General features: G+C 53.8%; 9 protein-coding genes across 9 annotated transcripts; 5 read left to right on the top strand and 4 right to left on the bottom strand.

Annotated features, from left to right (window-relative positions):
• Nucleotides 1–204: 204 nt before the first annotated feature.
• Nucleotides 205–1,744, top strand: CLAFUR5_12243 (Carboxy-cis,cis-muconate cyclase; the record flags this gene model as incomplete). The annotated part of the gene is made up of 5 exons (XM_047911391.1): nucleotides 205–299; nucleotides 528–642; nucleotides 704–812; nucleotides 864–1,132; nucleotides 1,181–1,744. The coding sequence occupies 5 exons, from the start codon at nucleotides 205–207 to the stop codon at nucleotides 1,742–1,744; spliced, it is 1,152 nt and encodes a 383-aa protein (XP_047766850.1).
• A 349-nt stretch (nucleotides 1,745–2,093) lies between these two features.
• On the top strand, nucleotides 2,094–3,009 carry CLAFUR5_12242 (uncharacterized protein; the record flags this gene model as incomplete). The annotated part of the gene is made up of 4 exons (XM_047911390.1): nucleotides 2,094–2,359; nucleotides 2,412–2,579; nucleotides 2,627–2,713; nucleotides 2,940–3,009. The coding sequence occupies 4 exons, from the start codon at nucleotides 2,094–2,096 to the stop codon at nucleotides 3,007–3,009; spliced, it is 591 nt and encodes a 196-aa protein (XP_047766851.1).
• A 1,140-nt stretch (nucleotides 3,010–4,149) lies between these two features.
• Nucleotides 4,150–5,735, top strand: CLAFUR5_12241 (Homocitrate synthase, mitochondrial; the record flags this gene model as incomplete). Its single annotated transcript, XM_047911389.1, has 3 exons — nucleotides 4,150–4,235; nucleotides 4,295–4,873; nucleotides 4,940–5,735. The coding sequence occupies 3 exons, from the start codon at nucleotides 4,150–4,152 to the stop codon at nucleotides 5,733–5,735; spliced, it is 1,461 nt and encodes a 486-aa protein (XP_047766852.1).
• Nucleotides 5,736–6,688: 953 nt separating this feature from the next.
• Nucleotides 6,689–8,683, top strand: CLAFUR5_12240 (Dehydrogenase citC; the record flags this gene model as incomplete). Its single annotated transcript, XM_047911388.1, has 3 exons — nucleotides 6,689–6,964; nucleotides 7,023–7,916; nucleotides 7,970–8,683. The coding sequence occupies 3 exons, from the start codon at nucleotides 6,689–6,691 to the stop codon at nucleotides 8,681–8,683; spliced, it is 1,884 nt and encodes a 627-aa protein (XP_047766853.1).
• A 161-nt stretch (nucleotides 8,684–8,844) lies between these two features.
• On the bottom strand, nucleotides 8,845–10,035 carry CLAFUR5_12239 (uncharacterized protein; the record flags this gene model as incomplete). The annotated part of the gene is made up of 3 exons (XM_047911387.1): nucleotides 8,845–9,504; nucleotides 9,553–9,875; nucleotides 9,930–10,035. The coding sequence occupies 3 exons, from the start codon at nucleotides 10,033–10,035 to the stop codon at nucleotides 8,845–8,847; spliced, it is 1,089 nt and encodes a 362-aa protein (XP_047767339.1).
• Nucleotides 10,036–11,725: 1,690 nt separating this feature from the next.
• CLAFUR5_12238 (Sterol-4-alpha-carboxylate 3-dehydrogenase, decarboxylating) lies at nucleotides 11,726–12,872 on the top strand (the record flags this gene model as incomplete). The annotated part of the gene is made up of 2 exons (XM_047911386.1): nucleotides 11,726–12,763; nucleotides 12,816–12,872. The coding sequence occupies 2 exons, from the start codon at nucleotides 11,726–11,728 to the stop codon at nucleotides 12,870–12,872; spliced, it is 1,095 nt and encodes a 364-aa protein (XP_047767338.1).
• An 89-nt stretch (nucleotides 12,873–12,961) lies between these two features.
• CLAFUR5_12237 (Zinc-type alcohol dehydrogenase-like protein) lies at nucleotides 12,962–14,021 on the bottom strand (the record flags this gene model as incomplete). Its single annotated transcript, XM_047911385.1, has 2 exons — nucleotides 12,962–13,432; nucleotides 13,479–14,021. The coding sequence occupies 2 exons, from the start codon at nucleotides 14,019–14,021 to the stop codon at nucleotides 12,962–12,964; spliced, it is 1,014 nt and encodes a 337-aa protein (XP_047767335.1).
• A 928-nt stretch (nucleotides 14,022–14,949) lies between these two features.
• CLAFUR5_12236 (Cell division control protein 18) lies at nucleotides 14,950–16,905 on the bottom strand (the record flags this gene model as incomplete). The annotated part of the gene is made up of 1 exon (XM_047911384.1): nucleotides 14,950–16,905. One exon carries the CDS (start codon nucleotides 16,903–16,905, stop codon nucleotides 14,950–14,952), a length of 1,956 nt encoding a protein of 651 aa, XP_047767334.1.
• Nucleotides 16,906–17,844: 939 nt separating this feature from the next.
• CLAFUR5_12235 (uncharacterized protein) lies at nucleotides 17,845–18,174 on the bottom strand (the record flags this gene model as incomplete). The annotated part of the gene is made up of 1 exon (XM_047911383.1): nucleotides 17,845–18,174. The coding sequence occupies one exon, from the start codon at nucleotides 18,172–18,174 to the stop codon at nucleotides 17,845–17,847; it is 330 nt and encodes a 109-aa protein (XP_047767337.1).
• Nucleotides 18,175–18,366: the final 192 nt, after the last annotated feature.

The following is an 18,366-nucleotide window of genomic DNA, read 5'->3' as shown; positions in this document are numbered from 1 at the left end:
AGGTTGAGGCTAACTATCCCTGCTTCTGGCAGAGCGCCACTTCTCGCTAAACACGCACGACACGAGGAGTGAAAGTCTGTTGAGCGGAGGCAATGCCGAAGATGGGTTTCGGCTTCAGCTTGCGGCTATGACTTTAGCAGCAACACTTCAGTTGACGATAGGAACGTTCTCAAGGTAGTATATGTCTCTTCTTGGTCCTTTTGTATGTTCCGTCGCACAGCAAGACTACTCTCATCAAGCTCCGCTTTCCGCCCGACAAGAAACGTCAACATGAAGCATCATCTTATGATTGGAACGTGGTACGTGTACCATTTCCACTTCTTCGACATTTTCCTTGTGGTCGTGCGAGCAGATCAAGGTCTGAACCGTCTTCATCCGCCTCCGTGCAGGACCTGAAGCAGAATTTACAAAGCTGAGAGCCACCATTGGGCACTTGTGCTTGCTCCGAGCTTCTGGCGGCATGACTGCAGCTGTGGACTCGGAAGGAACGAAGGGGAAAGATCGTTCGCTGAGACGTGACCACAAAGGACGCCACCAGGAGCAATATTCACAGTGCAGTTCGACGACGAGACTCACGAGCTGAAGTTGATCAAACGAACGGAAATCCCAGAGGACCAGCCGATATCATGGATGACATTCGATGTACGGGCATGATTGTTTAGAGTCATCACAATATAGTGCGCATCTGACTCTTGATCGATAGCATGCGCGAAAGAACATCTATGGAGCCGGCATGAAGAAATGGGGTTCCTATTTTATGGCGAGCCCAAGTGAAATAACGCACCATGCATCGATACCCATGGGTGGACATCGTGAGCGTAGCAATGAAGTGTGACTCCTTTCAAGATCTAACGGAACGCCAGCACGAGCAAACGATAGCGACACCAAGACCAGAGCCATTTTTGTCCTCGCCGCAAAGAAAGCACCCTACTACGTCTACGGCAACCCTTTCTACGATCATGCTGGCTTCCTCAACGTACACAGCGTTGACTCTGAGGGTAGGCTGGCTGAGAACGTTCAAAATGCCGAGCTTGACGAGCGGTCCGCTATTCACGGCATGGTCTTCGATCCGCAGGAAGAGTACCTGTACTCCGCCGATATGTGGGCGAACAAGATCTGGACGCATAAGAAGGTAGGCACGTTAACTCGCGGCAAGACTTGCTTGAGCTGACCTCGAAAGAAACCCGACGGTACCCTCGAACTCGTCGGCTTTGTCGACGCCCAAGACTCCGGCGACCACCCCCGCTGGGTCGAGATCTCCCCCTCCGGCGCCTACCTCTACGTCCTCATGGAAGCCGGCAATCGTCTCTGCATCTACGTGATCGACGAAAAGACCCACCTCCCCGTCTACACTCGCACCTCCTATCCTCTCATTCCGCCAAACTTCTCCACTTTCCACCCAAAAATGTACCGTTCGGACGTCGTCTTCACTTCCCAATCAGGAGACTACCTCTTCGCCACTTCTCGAAGCAATTCTCCCAAGCTGACAGGTTATATCGCGGCGTTCAAGCTTGGAAAGGAAGGGCAGGTCCAGAGGCAGATCTGCTTGAATCCGACGCCAACAAGTGGAGGGCATAGTAATGCTGTGAGTCCGTGTCCGTGGACCGATGAGTGGGTGGCGCTTTGTGATGATGAGCAGGGGTGGGTGGAGATTTATAGGTGGAAGGATGAGTTCTTGGGAAGGGTGGCTCATCTTGATATCAAGGAGCCGGGGTTTGGCATGAATGCGATTTGGTATGATTGAGGATGGCTCCGAAGGTTCGTTGTAAGTACATCTAGAAAGGATTCCATGCCTGATCCAGTGGTATCAAGCACTGAGTGTTGGGAGGTGAAGTGAAGCCGATAAATTAAAGTCAATCTATGCTGGTCGCTTCCCAGAGTGGTTATCGATGCGAAGCCGTTGCCACTTCTTGGAAGCTCCTGCCATATCTACCTCATGCCTCGTGGCTGCCATGTCTACCTCCTGCCTCGTGGAAGCCCCTGCTGCCTGACGGCACACTTGCACTTGCACTTCCCGGACTAAGCTTGAACACAATCACACATAGACACGATTATACACCACCATCAACAAGCAATCACTGCAAACCGACAAGATGGCACACCCCATCACCCTCGTTATCATTGCCATCATGGCTCTCGTCTCACTCTCAAGCGCCACAACCTCCACCGCCGCCGCCGTTCAACGCGTCGAAGCCATTCCCACCCAGGCCATGGCAGCCGAGCCTACAAGCACCGTCATCTGCAACGACGCTTGCTTCGGCGTCGACCGAGCTGACATCGTAGACGCGGTCAATCACTACTGCGATGACTTCGGCGAGTGGACCTACCCGATTGATGGCGAGGCTGCTCGCTTGTCTTGGTGAGTCCTTCACTCAAGCACCATCTTCCGGGATCAGCTGACGGTCATGTAGGAACTACACCGCTATCCTGGAAGGTACAGGCGTACGCCACTTCCGTGGCACGTTCGAGGAAGGCCGCGTCGACGTGAGCATCGACATGATCGAGGAGAAGCCGTGCGATCCACCGATTCAGATGAATAGAGATGCCTGCTACAAGAACTTGATGAATCCTGTTGACGAGTATGTTTGGACCCCCTTCTCGGCACACGCAGCGCTGATGAATTTAGTTGCAACGACCAGACCGAGAACGATAAGCAAGGCGGTTACTACACCAGCGGCTGTCTTCGATACTGGGTGAATCCAAACCCTTACTGGTGAGTGAATCCGAAGGGCAGGAGGCATGGTCCGTCTGAGACATGCGTGCTGCATCTCCACCTCAGCACTGATTGCTGAGACACTGGCACACGGTGTTCGAGTATGGCTAACACCTTTCTGTCTAGGTGGCCCAAGTGCAGAACAGGTGAGTGCCATCCTGTCACTCGGCGCAAGCATGAGTGCTAGCCTACTATGTCTATACGCACGGACTGACGCTTTTCGCAGGCAAGTGCGACGACACGCTCGTGTGCATGCCGACGATGGCGATCCCAAGTGGTGTCTGAACGCTGCGTAGGCTTCTGCCTCGAGACATGGAGCTGGCTGGAAGGTGCAGGATCACGACGGCGATTGCAACAGCTTGAGGTGGCGTAGTAATGGTTCGCGACTAGCAAGCCATGGAAGCTCGACAGTTTTGCTCATCGAGTGATGCATACAATGCATTACGCCTAACAGTGTCTGCTGCATTCGAAGCAAGAATGCTTCCATCTCCTGGCAACCGTCTCTTTTCACCGTCCTCGGGGCCTTCTCGTCCTTCAATCTTCAATCTTTGAGCCAACCACGGAAACACGCGCGTAGCAATATTTCCCCGGACGGCCTCGATGTGCCTCACCACTCCCAGGCTGGTGTGACGAATGTGTGTGTATGCAACATGCGACAGAGTTGGGGTACTGACGCTAACAGAAGCATGTCAAGCAGGAGCCTCACCGCTTCGAGGACTTCAGTATGAACCATCAAGAGTAATGCAAGCCATGCTGCGCCTTTTCCTGTTGGCTTCTACCTGGTTTTGTGCCTTTGTACGCTGTATCGCGTCGTACCGAAGTCGACTGATGGCCAGACTCTCTCCATCGTCGTCGTGTTCTCACGGCCGCGAATAGCTTGTTTGACCAAGTCATAACGCTCGTTCCGGCTCTGAAGGGCTGCTGGCCAACAGAACCCAGACACATGTTCCTTCAAAAAGCCGCAATTCTATGCGACCAGGAAGTATTGTTCCACCGAAAATTGCTCACAAAGAGCGAGACAGGCGAGGCCTCTGGTCCTGGCGGCCGCTTTGCACTTCCTCTAGCTGCCGTCACTTGTACACCAATCACATACTGCTCTTTCTGTGATACGGCACGTGCTTACCTACGCTTTACTCGATACAGTGCATGAATGCCGATGTTCCCCGCGACAATGGCGTAGCTGCTGGAGGCACGGGCTCACTGGCTTATAGAACCTCGACAAAAGTCGCCTTGGCCTGTCTGCCATTGAGACTTCTCACTCTGACGGCAACTCTTCACTTTGACTCACCACCAGCCTCGGCCTGCACGCATAGAGCAGGTCTCTCCTCTACATACTCACCAACATCCTTTTATCCCTATCGACATTACACCGCCATACCACAGCGGCTTGAGCAGAAACACAGCCGATACCGGAGCAGTGAGCTCACAAGAACAACATGTGTCCAGCACCAGATGACGCGACAAATGGCCATGCCAACGGCACCAATGGTGCCTCCAATGGCCAGCCAGACGGCAGCTACAAGTGAGTGCGCACCTTGATGGCTGAAGCTGCGTTTCACTACCGACGCTGACCGCTTCCAGGGCTTTTGAGACCAAGCAGGCCTCAAGACCACAATCCACCAACCCATACGCACCCGTACAGGACTTCCTAAGCAATGTATCGAACTTCAAGATCATCGAATCCACCCTCCGAGAGGGCGAGCAGTTCGCCAATGCCTTCTTCGACACCGAGACCAAGATCAAGATCGCCAAGGCACTCGACGACTTTGGCGTGGACTACATCGAGCTCACCTCGCCAGCCGCATCAGAACAGTCGCGACTCGACTGCGAGGAGATCTGCAAGCTTGGACTCAAGGCTAAGATTCTCACACACGTGAGGTGTAACATGTCGGATGCCAAGCTCGCGGTTGCAACAGGAGTTGACGGTGTGGACGTCGTCATTGGCACCAGTAGCCACTTGATGCAGCACAGTCACGGCAAGGACATGACATATATCAAGAACACTGCCATCGAAGTCATTGAGTACGTCAAGTCGCAAGGCAAGGAGATCCGATTCAGCTCGGAAGATTCCTTCCGCAGTGACCTGGTCGATCTCCTCAGCATCTACAGTGCTGTCGACAAGGTCGGTGTGCACAGAGTTGGCATCGCAGACACAGTTGGGTAAGTTTCTCACTTGGGCGCGGGACTTGGGCGCGGGATGTAAAGACGCAAGCTGACAATGACAAGTTGCGCCACCCCACGCCAGGTCTACGACCTCGTACGAACGCTCCGCGGTGTAGTCAGCTGCGACATCGAGACTCACTTCCACAACGACACCGGATGCGCCATCGCAAACGCATACTGTGCCCTCGAGGCCGGGGCTACCCACATCGATACTTCGGTCATCGGTATTGGCGAGCGAAACGGTATCACTCCTCTCGGTGGCCTGATGGCTCGCATGATCGTCGCAGACCGCGACTACGTCAAGAGCAAGTACAAGCTGGAGAAGATCAAGGAGATCGAGGATTTGGTCGCCGAGGCTGTTGAGATCAACGTGCCATTCAACAACCCAATCACCGGGTTCTGCGCCTTTACCCACAAGGCTGGTATTCATGCCAAGGCCATCCTGAACAACCCATCGACATACGAGATCATCAACCCGGCCGATTTCGGAATGAGCAGATATGTCCACTTCGCCTCGAGATTGACTGGCTGGAATGCGATCAAGTCGCGTGCTGAGCAGCTCAGTCTCAACATGACCGAAGCCCAGATCAAGCAGGTGACACTGAAGATCAAGGCGCTCGCAGACGTAAGGCCACTGGCCATCGACGACGCAGACAGCATTATCAGGAACTTCCACTTCAACTTGAGCTCCGAGAAGGAGAGGCCACTGCTCGAGCTCAGCCCAGAGGAGAAGAAGAAGTTCCTCAAGGCAGAGCAGGACCTCAGCAAGGAGGCAGAGAAGAGATCGATCGACGAGACTGTCGACCAGCAGGCGGAGGTCCCAGTCGCCAAGAAGACCAAGACCGCGACTGTTTCCTAGAATGATACCAGCAATCTCCGGCGTTCAGAGGTAAAGGTTTGTCACTAAAAGCGAGCGTCGAATGGTACGTTCTGAGCAGCAAGCGGCAGCTCTGGCATCTCCGAGCTATACATCGGAAAGACGGCTATTCGAGCCAGTCTTTCGAGATCCTACGCATCGACTGCTCTGATAGCAAGAGCAGCAGCTTGTACAATATTACGACTTCCAAGAGATCAGCGACAACATCGACCGCATTCCCTTCAACCCATGTGTTCTCTCCGGATCAGTTCCTCGTTAGCAGAAAGTGAGGCCTCTCTGACGGTTCACATTCCGCACTCATATGCACCCCAGACCCCGCATGCAAGCTGCGTATCCCCACCTTCTTGTTCCTCTACTAGCACTAGGCAACCCTAGACACACCCACCAGTTCCAGCTCTATGGTTGATGGGTGTTGTCAGAGGGAAGTGGCTACCGACAGCATGATCGACCACCGCGATCTCGAGGATCATATACGTGTAGCTGGTGAGACGAACGGCATCTCACACACATGCTGTTAAGCGAGGCAAGCTGAGCTTACTTTGCAGCAGCGAATCTAATTCTCGATCAAGCAATCCGCGCCAGTGGGCTACTGCTTCGGCTCTTTTCGCTTTGATCTACGTACTGCCACTACCACTGGACCGGAGGCGGCCAACGGCATCTCGGATCTGAGTCGGACGAGGCCTCCTATGGAGCTCATTCGCCAACCCATCAAGGTCGAGGTGGGGATCCCATCGATGTCTCGCTGTAGGATGCTGCCCTGCATTGTACTAACGAGTTCCTATGTTCGCACTGTTCCGCTCTCTTGGAGCTCTATAAAGCTCATGCCGTAGCTCTCATGTGTGAGAGATCAGTCCATCTTGCCATTCACATTGACCACGAGCGCACAGACGATCCACAACATCGGCACCTCACAGCTCGCTGACGATTCATCGACGATGGCGACCAATGGCACGGCCAACGGCCACAGTCTCCCTGCTCTGCATACAAACGCCGAGGACTTCCTCAAGCACGACTACGACTTCATCATTGTCGGCGGTGGCACGGCTGGTCTTGTTGTGGCGGCACGACTTACTGAGAATGAAGATGTGAGCGTGGGCGTGCTCGAAGCTGGTAATAGCAAGCTTGGAGATATGCTGGTCGACTCGCCAGTCATGTTCATGCAGACGTTCAACAACCCGGATTATGATTGGGGGTTCATGACGGAGCCGCAGGTAGGCCATATCATATGGAGAGGGAGATGGGATTGCGTCTTGCTGATACCTACGATAGAAACATAACAAGGGCCGAAGACATCACATTCCACGAGGCAAGGCGCTGGGCGGGTCAAGTGCGATTAACTATATGATGTATGTTCGCGGATCACTGCAAGACTACGACGACTGGGCCATCATCGCAGGAGACGAGGGCTGGAACGCCGAAGCCTTGATGCCATACATGCGCAAGCACCAGACTCTGGAGCCCATCGACGACTGCGTTACCGATCGCTCTACTATGCCTTTCGTGGGCGAGTACCACGGCACTTCCGGACCCGCCAGGACCTCATTCAACGATTGGCGTCTGCCCATTGAAGACGACTTCATCAAGGCCTGCGATGACGCCACTGGTTTGGACAAGAAGCCGAACGATCCCTGGTCAGGAGACCACATTGGCTTCTACAATACCCTTGGCCTCGTCGCCAGGTCGGGACCAAACAAGGGCATGCGATCTTATGCTGCCCGTGGATACTTCGCCGCCAACGCACATCGACCAAATCTTCACGTCCTTACAGACGCCATGGTCCAGCGTATCGAGCTTGATGGCGACACTGCCACTGGCGTGACGTTCAAGTGTGGAGGCAAGGAGCACACTGTCAAGGTCAAGAAGGAAGTCCTCGTCGCTTGTGGTGCGATCCAATCTCCTCAGATCCTGGAGTTGTCGGGTATTGGTGACCCTGAGATCATCAAGGCTGCTGGTGTTGAGCCCAAGATTGAGAATAAGGCAGTTGGCGCGAACTTCCAGGATCACGTTATGACTGTGGGATGCTGGGAGGTGAAGCCAGGCATCATGACTCTTGAGGCTATTCATAATCCAGAGGTTATGGAGGCCGCGCAGAAGCAGTTGGCTGAGACCGGTGGTGGTCCACTCACTTCAGTGTGCACCATGCAAGGATTTTTCCCCTACAAGGTACTTCCCACTCCCCTTCATCTAGCTGTCTCCGCTTCCACTAACATCCGCAGATGTTCGCCACCCAAGAAGAACAAGACCGCATCGTCAAATCCATCGAATCCGACCTCCCCAACCTCACCCCCTACCAACGCAAACAACACGAACGCACCCTTGCCCACCTCAAAGATAACAAATCCGCCAACCTCCAACTCGTCCTCGTCCCCTCCCACTTCGGCATGGAAAAAGGCGTCGAAGACCAAAGCGTCGTCTTCCCTCCCCCTGACAACCCAGAAGACCCCGGAGGCGTCAGCGCCGCAATGTGCCTCCAATACCCCCTCTCCCGCGGAACCGTTCACATCAAAACCTCCAACCCCAACGACCACCCCGCCGTCGACCCTGCCTTCCTCTCGCACCAGGCAGACGTCGATGTCCTCGCCGCGGGGCTGAAGATGCTGGGTAAGGTGGAGGAGAGCAAGCACATGAAGTCCAACATCACGAAGCGGCTGTTCCCGCCGGCAGATGTTGATATGGATAACACGGAGCAGATGAGGGAGTGTGTGAGAAGTCTTTGTCTGAGTGAGTATCACCCCTGTGGCTCTGTGGCGATGGGAGATGCGGTGGATAGTAAGTTGAAGGTGGTCGGGACGAAGAATATTAGAGTGGTGGATGCGAGTGTGTTCCCGAATCATGTCAGTGGGAATATTGTGAGTAGTGTGTATGCGGTGGCGGAGAAGGCGGCGGATATTGTTAAGGGGGAGTATATGTATGGGGCGCTGAAGGCTTAGGGACGGCAGATGATATCGATCAGTGTTTGTACTGTTTAATGGATGGCTTTATGGTCCACGAAGCGCTTACTTCTATTATATCAACAAGACGTGGACATTCGCCAGGCTGCTTGATGACCATAGCACGCTTCTAAGGATGGTCACCATAGATCGCATCACATTCAAGGCGTGGGCCAGCCCGACAGCTCCGGGAACGCCTTGTGCTCAAGCTCGGCAAGCCTGTACACTTCCACCTCCAATGCCTCCAAAACACCATGCGGCCCCGCAAAGCAAGCCTTCAGCGTATCTTTGAAATTGAAATTCTTCCCATCATCATCCTCCTTCACTGGCGCTAGCGAGTACTTCTCCTCGAGGCTGACATTCTTCGAGGTTCCAGTCAGCTTCCGCCGCTTCTTCTCCTTCTTACTCGTTCCCTTGGGCTCCCTGAAGCGCGCCGACTCGGGTGCCTCTCGCTTGAACCGCCGCTCTACGGCATCGAAGATGGCCTCGGCGGTTTGTTCTGCCTTGTCGACAGTCAGGGGCAAGTCAAGCGCCAGGCCGTCCTTCTCCGGTAAGATCTTGAGGGTATCGTCGTAAGGTCCGCAAGGCAGTGGCTTGAGGCGAGTCCTCATTTCGGGAAAGGCGTCGAGGTTCAAGCGGATGAAACGCTCGAGAGAAGCCTCGATGCGGGAGCGTAGTCGATGTCCGCTCTTGAAGATACTCTGCAATGCGACTCGGAGGTACTCGTTTGTGAGGCTGAATTTGATGCCTTTACGGCTGCGGCCTTTGCTGGTGATGGGACCGTCGTGTGCCGAGCAGTGGTCCTCGATGGAGTTCATTATCTGCTATACTGTTAGTCGAGGCTTGTGCTGCGCGAAGGATGTACATACTTCGTCAATGATGGGCGTGGCATTGCCATCGTGCCAGTCAAACCCGTTCGAGCAAAAGAGCCCAGAGCAGGGATGCTTCGGTAGTCTGTTCGCAATGTCCGTGAGATCTATGTCGCCATCTTCTGCGGAGGTCTGGTCGCGTTTGCGCTTCCTGCCTGTGCGCTTCTCATTGTCTCTCGCTTTCTCTGCCTCCGTTTGGTATTGCTCGTTGATCTTTGCCAGTTCCTTATCTGGGTCATAGCCTATCTGTTCGAGTGTCTTGCCCTTGTTTGCTAACCCTGCCTGAACGTCTGCGCTGACCTCTGGGTCTGCTTCTTCTAGATCTGACAGATGTGTGAGCACTATCCCGTTGGGGGGCCTGCGCAAAGTAAACTTACGATATCGCCCTGTGATGATCTCTGTGACAGCATTGTACTCATTGGCAACCACTCTGTCATGGCCGAACTTGTCCTTTGCCAGGGAGACGAGACGGGATGCTGGCATGTCGAGTATGGGGCGAGCAGTTCACGGAGCACAGAGTCGACATTGTCACCAGGTGGCACTGAGTGCTCCCGTGTGGCCATACTGGTAGAGCATGCAAATATGCGTGTATCTGAGCCCCCCGGACAACGGTAATAGGAACAGGAACCCGTGATGGAAGCGGGGAAATTGGATTTAATGGTGACCGAAGCTAAGCGACAATCACATGCAAACGGAATGAAGTCGCTCTCCCGACTATAGCCCGGTCGACCGCTGGACACAGCGCTTCGCGAAGCGAGAGCACAACTGCTTCATAGGTCTGGTAGTATGCTACGCCCAGAGTACAGTCTTTGTAGCGTTCAGGTCACGACCGGCACTGTTGAAGCTGGCGCGTCGCACGTCAACATCGAATGTTATTCATCGATGTCTCCATGCATACACCGTATGCTTCGAGATCTGCTAGATGTGGATGAAGCGGAGCGGGGATCACATGCGAACGCTGGCGAGATCCCCCCTTCTTGTACAGCGCTGCACTGCCACTGGGAGTTCGACCGCAGAGTCGTAGCGTGGCTGCCTACGCCGTACTCTGGCCCATGTGACAGTCTCGCGGCGCAATGTAAGTTGCATGCACGCCGGTGCTCATAAGGTCAGGCCCGACTACTATCGTTGTTATTGGACTCAGAAAGCGTAGCTTTCTCATTAGTGGCACGAAGCTCCCGTCGTACGACGCGATGTGTGCTTCTCGCTGCACAAGGCTCCATGGCTTGGACAAGGTAGCTGTAGAAGTTTCCACCGACTGGTAGCAAAGAAGCGCGCAAGCGTAGGCAGCAGGTACACAAATCCTTGCGCCATTTGCTAGAAAATCACCTTTCCAACATCGCGGATATATGGTAGTGAGCGTGCCGTTCCTGCGAAGTCCCGTTGCATCGGCTTAGTTGCCGCGCAGATTTCGGAAGGTATATGTATTTTGAAATTTTGGCTTACCTCACTTCACCCCAGGCGATCCGGCATGGCCAGGGCTCTGAGCTAAAATTGGCTGCTCGTGTCCTCTCTTCGGAGACCGTTCGAGTAGCATGTCGTTATGCTCCGCAGAAATCTGTTTTCTTTTGCAGTCCAGCGTACTGCGTAGCCTAGGAGCAGATCTACCCGGTGTGTTGGGCTATCCATTTTGCGGCTCTGTGGTGTAGTCAATCGGGCTCTTCATCGCCGCTCTGTGCTTAAGCAACAAGCGCTGCGATTCCTTTTATGGTGGGTGACCACGTTCGATTCGAGTTGCTCATTTTGTTCATCTTTTTGCTTCTGTCACAGGCTTGGTCTGCATTTGTCCCGGGGCGGCTTTGAGAAGTTCTCGTTGTGCCGGCATATACTCAATGCCGATGCTTTCCCTCATTATGTCGTGAGCGGTCGTACTGCCTGGTCCGGTCGTGATCGCGGTCGTCATGAGTCGAGGCTGTCGGAGGCCTAGCTGAACGCTTGGGACTGGGTCATGGTGGGACATAGGGTGCGGTTGGTCTAGACAGCATGATGTTAGTGATACGGAAGGTTTCTCTTGCACTCATTGCCGTGATAGTATATCAGTGCACAACGAGTATGCTAGTAATGTTGGTGTTGTGAAAGCCGAGACGAGTACACTTTCATCTAACTTTCACGTCGATTCGTCATCCGACATGTTTGCGACACGCTTCCTCCTCCGAGAGCATGCGTGCTGCTCACCATGGCTCTCGAAGACGCGAAGGACATCTTGGTGACAGGTGGATCCGGCTACCTGGGACGAGGCATCGTGAGAGCACTACTGGACCGCTACCCGGCCTGGAACATCACCATCTTGGATCTGCAGCCGCCGGATGAAGATGTACAGAACCGCATCGCTGCCTTCGTTCAGGCGGATATCACGTCTGAAGACAGCGTGAAGAAGGCTTTCGCAAACCTGCATCCGGAGCTGGTGGTCCATACAGCCGGCATTGTACCTGCTCGGACCCAACGATACAGCACGAACAGCAGGCAATGGGAGAAGGTCAAAGCTATCAACTATGATGGTACGCGCCACGTCGTCGATGCAATGCTTGCTGGTGATTGTCGCAAGCTCGTCTTCACCAGCAGCTGTACAGTCGTGGTTGATGACCTGAAACACGACTACTACCACATGGACGAGACGACACCTCTAGGTCTGGCACATCTACACTATGGCAAATCGAAAGGGCTGGCCGAACAGTACGTCCTTTCATCTCAGCATCAAGAGAAAGGCTTAACAGCCTGTGCCTTGCGTCCATGCACCATCATCGGACCAGGCGACAGGGCAGTTGTCAGCATCTTCTACGACTGCATCGCAAAAAGAGAGACATACTTCATCGTGGGTGACGGCGACAACATCTACGACTTCATGTACATCGACAACGCTGTAGATGCGCACATTCTCGCCATCGAGAACCTCCTCACTACACAGACAGCGGCAGGAGAGGCCATGTTCATCTCGAACCAGGAGCCGATCTACTTCTGGGACTTCTTGGCTTTTGTGTGGGCGCAATTCGGACATGTGCCTGCTTTTCGTATTTACATACCGATGCAGATCGCTTGGTTCTTGGGCTTGATTCTGGAGATGATCACCTTTTTGACTGGCACGGCAAGTACCCTTGATACCGGTAGTGTTGCCGATGGTGTTCGGACTCAGTACTCGAACAATGAGAAGGCGCAACGCATACTAGGCTACTATCCGAAGGTGGGCATATCGGAGGGTGTCAGGAGGGCTTGTGAGGTGTGTAGAGCATGTTGCCGCATTGGTAGAATCTGATACTGATGTGAAACAGGAATACAAGGTGTATTTAACCTCTGAAGCCTCGAAGCGACAGTCTGAGAAGATTTGATGGCTATCGACCGTCCTCATACCTTCACCACCACCTTGCCCGGCGCACTTCATAAGTTGGTGGCTAAGTCGAGTGCGCCCTCCATCTCCTCAAATTCGAAGGTTCTTGCGATTTGTGGATGGATCTGGTGCTTCTCGAGGAACTTTGAGAACTCTTCGGTCAGCTCCCTGCTTCCAGCACCAAGGATCGCATGAACTATCGCACAGATTCATACCGACCCATTCATCAGCCAGTATTGAAGACTTACTGGTCTTTCCGCCATTAAACAGCAGATCGTTCAGGATGTTGACAGGTTTCGCTGGGTCCTTCGATAGCACGCCGACCAGCTCAATCGACCCTCCCCATCTGGTGGCCTTGACACTTTGCTCAATACTGTCGACACCCACAACCTCGACCACGATGTCCACTCCCTTACCATCAGCCATCCTCAGCACCTCAGGCGCCCACTCAGGATGCTTGCCATAGTTGATCAAGCGTGTAGCTCCCAGCTTCTTCGCCACCTCAAGTTTCTCATCTGACGACGAAGTCGCAATGACTGTAGCACCATGTGCCGCAGCGATCTGGACCTGTCAGCAATACCCTCGACGCATGGTCATACAAACACACCTGAATCGCAAAACAGCTCAGCCCACCAGTCCCCTGCGTAAGCACCTTCATCCCCGGCGCCAGCTTGATATGTCCATGAAACAACGTATGCCAAGTCGTCACCCCAGCCGTATAAATCGTACAAGTCTCCTCAAACAACATCCCCTCAGGCGCACGCACGAGCCTATCCTCCGGCATGACCATATATCTCCGAAACGTCCCATCCACATCGCCACCTCCGAGCATCTTCGTCAAGTCATTATCACGCACGTCGGTCCCAGTCTCCCAGGTATTGGGCTGGACAATGACACGGTCTCCTTTCTTCCAGTGAAAGTCAGGCCCTACTTCTTCTATGACTCCTGCGCCGTCACTGCCAGGGACGACATGGGGCTTGGCAATCCAGGGGTAGGCTGGGTTGTGGGCCACGATGAGGATGTCGCGGTAGTTGAGGGAGACTGCGTGGATGCGGCCGAGGGCTTCGCCGGGGCCTGGCTTGGGGAGGGGAACTAGGTCTAAGAGGGAGAGGTGCCCTGGCTTGGTGTTTTGCCATGCTTGGTTCGCCATTGTGTTTGGGCTGGCGCAGAGATGATGGCTTGAGACTTGCGAGCTGCTTTAACAAGGATTGACGACGCTGCAACGCTCGTGTTATATACCACCCCAATCCCAACCCCAACAATTCCGCACTGTTGCAAACAGTTCACTCATCACCTTTACAATCACGGCATGTCGCCTTTAAGTTGTCCGACAGACGATCCACCTCCTCCACCACCAGCAGTCAATCACACCTCTCAACCGCCCTCGCGGAAGAAACACTACTGCAGGCAGGTTCCTGGCATCGAATCCTGTGGCAGCTTAGAAATGCCATATGCGTCCGCCTCGTCGGCCGATGCGAGTCCGCTTGCGTCCGCTTGATCCTTCAAAGTGCTAGGGTTGAGGTGGTGTGCCGGGGAAGTGGTGGGACGAAGGTGAGGAGGTGTATGGGTGTATTGGAGTGCTGAGGCCGTCAGTGAGGTACTGGCTGGGCTGTGGGAATAGGCTGTGGGTTTTTGATGATTTGCGATGATCGAACGGATGTTAATCGTGAGGTTTAGTTTCACTGGCCTTTCTGGTAAACACTTTTTGATCACGATGAGGTTGAAGTGTTGTTGATGGGGGCCACTTCTCGGGAATGGAGATATTGTAGAGTGGCAACGCCGACATGAGCAGCAGTCCCATGCCGTCATCAACAAGAACGATGTCAGAAGAAAGCGTTCGAGAAGGCTCGTGTTCAGGATGTTCATCTACCTCGTTCAAGGTCATCTCATGCCAGCACGACTTTATCCAAGTCGTCTCTATGCTCACCAAGTTCCCATCAACGCCTCGCTAATCCAGACCAAAACAGAATTCGCTCGCCATGCAGTCCAATGCAAATGCACATATCGCTCCACCATGCCATGCCATGCCATGCTCGCTAAACGCAGGACCACAATCAAAACCAGAAATGCACCATCTCTCACAATCCATTGCCCTCCAACATCTCCTTGAGCAGATCTCCACCGGGGCCCTCGAGCGCACCAGAAAGCTCCTTAACACTGACTGCACTTGCAATCCTTCTCTCATCACCAATAGCAGCACCGCCGAAGGCACCCTTCGGCTTCCTGCCAGGTGTTCTCGAAGGTGTAATGGGGACAGCGAAGCTGCCGTTCTTTCCATCGACGCCAGAGACCAAGCTCAGAGTCTCCAGTCCAGAGACGACGTCACGAAATTCCAGGCTCGAGAGAGCGTGAAAGAGGTTCTCGTGTTTGCAGAGACCGCTGTAGGCTTCGAAGAGCTGTTTGACAGATGGTGCACTGCTGTTGTTTGTCTTCGACGGTGTAGCGAACATCGTCTTCTCGACTTGAGTCTCTCTTTTGCGTCTCTCCAGAGCTGCCAAAGCGCAGAGAACTGCTTTCTGCTGCAGGTTGAGTCCGCCGAGTCGTTGTGTTGCGCCATTGCTGAATGCCAATGCCGTCACTCGTGCCATGTGTGCAATAGTCGCCTTTGGCGCAGTCTCGACAGTGTACTTGGGCTGATCCTTTGCTGGCGATTTTGCTGGCGATGAGAGGTTGATATTCTCCATCAGCGGTGTCTTCGATGGACTGTTCTCCAGAATAGCCTTTGCATCCCTTTCGCGAGTCTCGCGGTCCACCAGATCAATCGCTCTTTTGCAGATGTCAAATGCTTTGCGGAGATCTCCAGTCTGTGCTGCAACCTTCTTCGCGCAGAATTGAATCGCTGCTGGGTGCAAGAATGGTACGTTCTGCGAGTCTTCCGAGTTCAGAGTCTTGAGCTTTGAAGTCACCACGTCTGCAATTTGCGCTGCGCTGTATGGCATGAAGGGGAGAAGCTCTGGCTTCAGGTTGCGAGACTTCAGCCGTGGCAGGAAGCGGTCTGTCAAGTCCAAAGCGTTTGCGATACCGATCAGGATGAGTCGAGATGTGTTGTGCATCGACCACTCGAAGAGGCTGTACAGAAGCTCAAGGTCCAGATCCACAAGCTGGTCCACCTCGTCCAGAACCACCAGATATTTCTGGCTGTCTCGTGCCTTGCCTCGGACGAAGCATGATCGGAGGTGCTCGAGGCCCGCGTTCTCCTTGATGTTCAGGTCTTCTGACAGCTTTTGGCTCAAGTCTTTTGTGTTTCGTACGCTCATGCAGTTAACCACCGCAACGGGAATCTGGCTGTCTTTGGTGTGCTCTTGAATCACCTCGTCCAGCATCGCACTCTTGCCTGTGCCTGGTGGTCCTGACACGTACAGGCATCCTGTCGTTTTCGATTCGACCGCATGCTTGATGAAGCTCGAGATATCTGCCCGCTCGCTTTCGCGGCCAACCAATCGTCCAGGATTTGAGCATCTCGAGAAAAGCTGTCGTGCTTGATTGTAGACAGAGTTGGCGATAGATGGGGTGTGTGGTGTCTTCGGCGTTCGTGGTGTGACTTGGCTACCGGCAATGAGGACTCTGTGCCGGGGTGTGACGGGCACCTTCTTCGACAGCTGATCGCGATGCCTTGGTGTTTGAGGTTCCACGTTTTCTTGGTCGCTCTTGCCGTCCTGGTACACGCCGATCGCCGCAGCCTTGGAAACTTTGAAGTGTGATTCAACTTTGGCAGGAGACTGCTCGACACGAGATTCGGGCACGCCATGCTTAGCAGGTGCAGTCCTTCCCGATGATCGCGTCTTCTTCGTGGGCCTCGTTTCAACGTCCTCTTCGCCCTCATCCTCGGCATCTTTGTGCTTGATGAATGGGTTCTCGTTCTCATCATTTGGCTCATTGATCGCTATCCGTCGCTTTGATCGTGTTGCTGTGGATGCATTGCTTGTGCATGATACTGCAGCTGTGACGCGCCTGTCCGTTTCCTCTGTCGAAGGCTTCGTGCTTGCTGCAGCAGCGGCGCTTCGAGTTCTCTTGCCCAGAACTGTGGCAGGCATGATCGCGGTGTGGAAGGTGCAAAGCGGAAAAGCAGAAAGCGCAATGCGGAACACAAAGGTGGTGTGGAAGGTGTGGTGTGTTGTAGAGAGAGAAGGTACTCGAGCGCGCTTGCCGAAGAAACAGCTTTGCGTCGCGTCAAGGAAGGCGCGTCTACTAGCGCGTTTTTTTATCGCGGTGGTAAATGCACCACTTTACCAGCCATCTCCATTCACGGAATGCGTTATGGCACCGATATCACGGTTCACATTCGTTGAAGAATGATCGCATACTGCATCTGAACGAGAGACAGCTCGGGACTCTGAGTGGTTTTGGGTCATGGTAGCTACTACTGGGACTTTCTTGAGCCGCAGTCGGCGTTGTGCTATCATAGACATATACACTGTAGCATCTTGAGTGTTCAGACCACCCGTATCATCCCCAACTCCTCGGGAAAAAGACATGTGGGAGGTCCTCATACCACAAAAACGCATTTCTGCTCGCTGTCTCCACAGCCTGCAACCAAGCCCATTCAGATCATGCCATAGCTTCTGGACTTGTCGTCTAAAGGTCGCGGAGCAAGCATTTCTCCCCTGGCCCTAAGGGTCGCATGTGTGCAATGAACCGTGTCCGTGGAGTCCAGAGCACAGGAAGGGAACTCGTCGGGATGTGTCCTGCTCGATGGCCTGTTGTGATGCTAACTTCCCGTATCATCCAACGCCATCGCGCGCTGCTTCTTGTCCGCGCTAGAACCTTCATTGGAGACTTCATCTGTACATCTGCTTCAAGATGCGATATGTCATCTGATGCATCGACAGATGTCTAAAGCGCCAGAACTCTTCACTGCAGACTGCCGCGTCCACAAAGGCACAGGCCAAGGACTGCTCTTCCATAACCCGTCCACGCTCATCATCTCCATCGCAAAAGTCTCCGCAGTACCACTGATTCCAAGCTCCAACACATCACCGCTCCTTCTCCGTCTTCACCCCTGTCAACCTCCCAACCTCCCCCTCAAGCCTCTCAATCTCGCTCGTCCTCTCTTCCTTGACCTCCAAACTCTCCAACTTCAACCATCCCCAATAAATGACCTGAAACGTCGCCATCGCGACCAAGAAATTGAACGCCACGGCGCGTCCTAGCCCGCCTCGGTAGAATTCGCGGTGGGGGCTGGGTTTTGACGCTGAAGTAGGAGCTTGGTATTGGGGTTGTTGTCCAGTTGCATAGCGGCGGAGGGGCTGAGAACGGTGCGCAAGGCGGAAGGGCGCTAAGCGGAGAGCGCGGAGGGCGAACATCGTGGTGATGATGGTGGTGGGTGAGGAATTGTGGATGGAGAATGGGGATCTGAGATGGAGCTTGAGATATGTGGCCCGTGCTCAAAAAGTGAGAGACATTGTCATTTATCATGTTGCCATTTGCATTTGCATGGGGTATCAAGTTTCTACGTGCAAGCGATTCGTGGATCCATCTTCATGTCAAGCTGCAAA

The sequence above is a fragment of the Fulvia fulva genome, chromosome 10 (genome assembly GCF_020509005.1).
Source record: "Fulvia fulva chromosome 10, complete sequence".
Taxonomy (NCBI): domain Eukaryota; kingdom Fungi; phylum Ascomycota; class Dothideomycetes; order Mycosphaerellales; family Mycosphaerellaceae; genus Fulvia; species Fulvia fulva.
The sequence above is the reverse complement of the archived record's forward strand: the minus strand, read 5'-3'. Positions and strand labels throughout refer to the sequence as shown.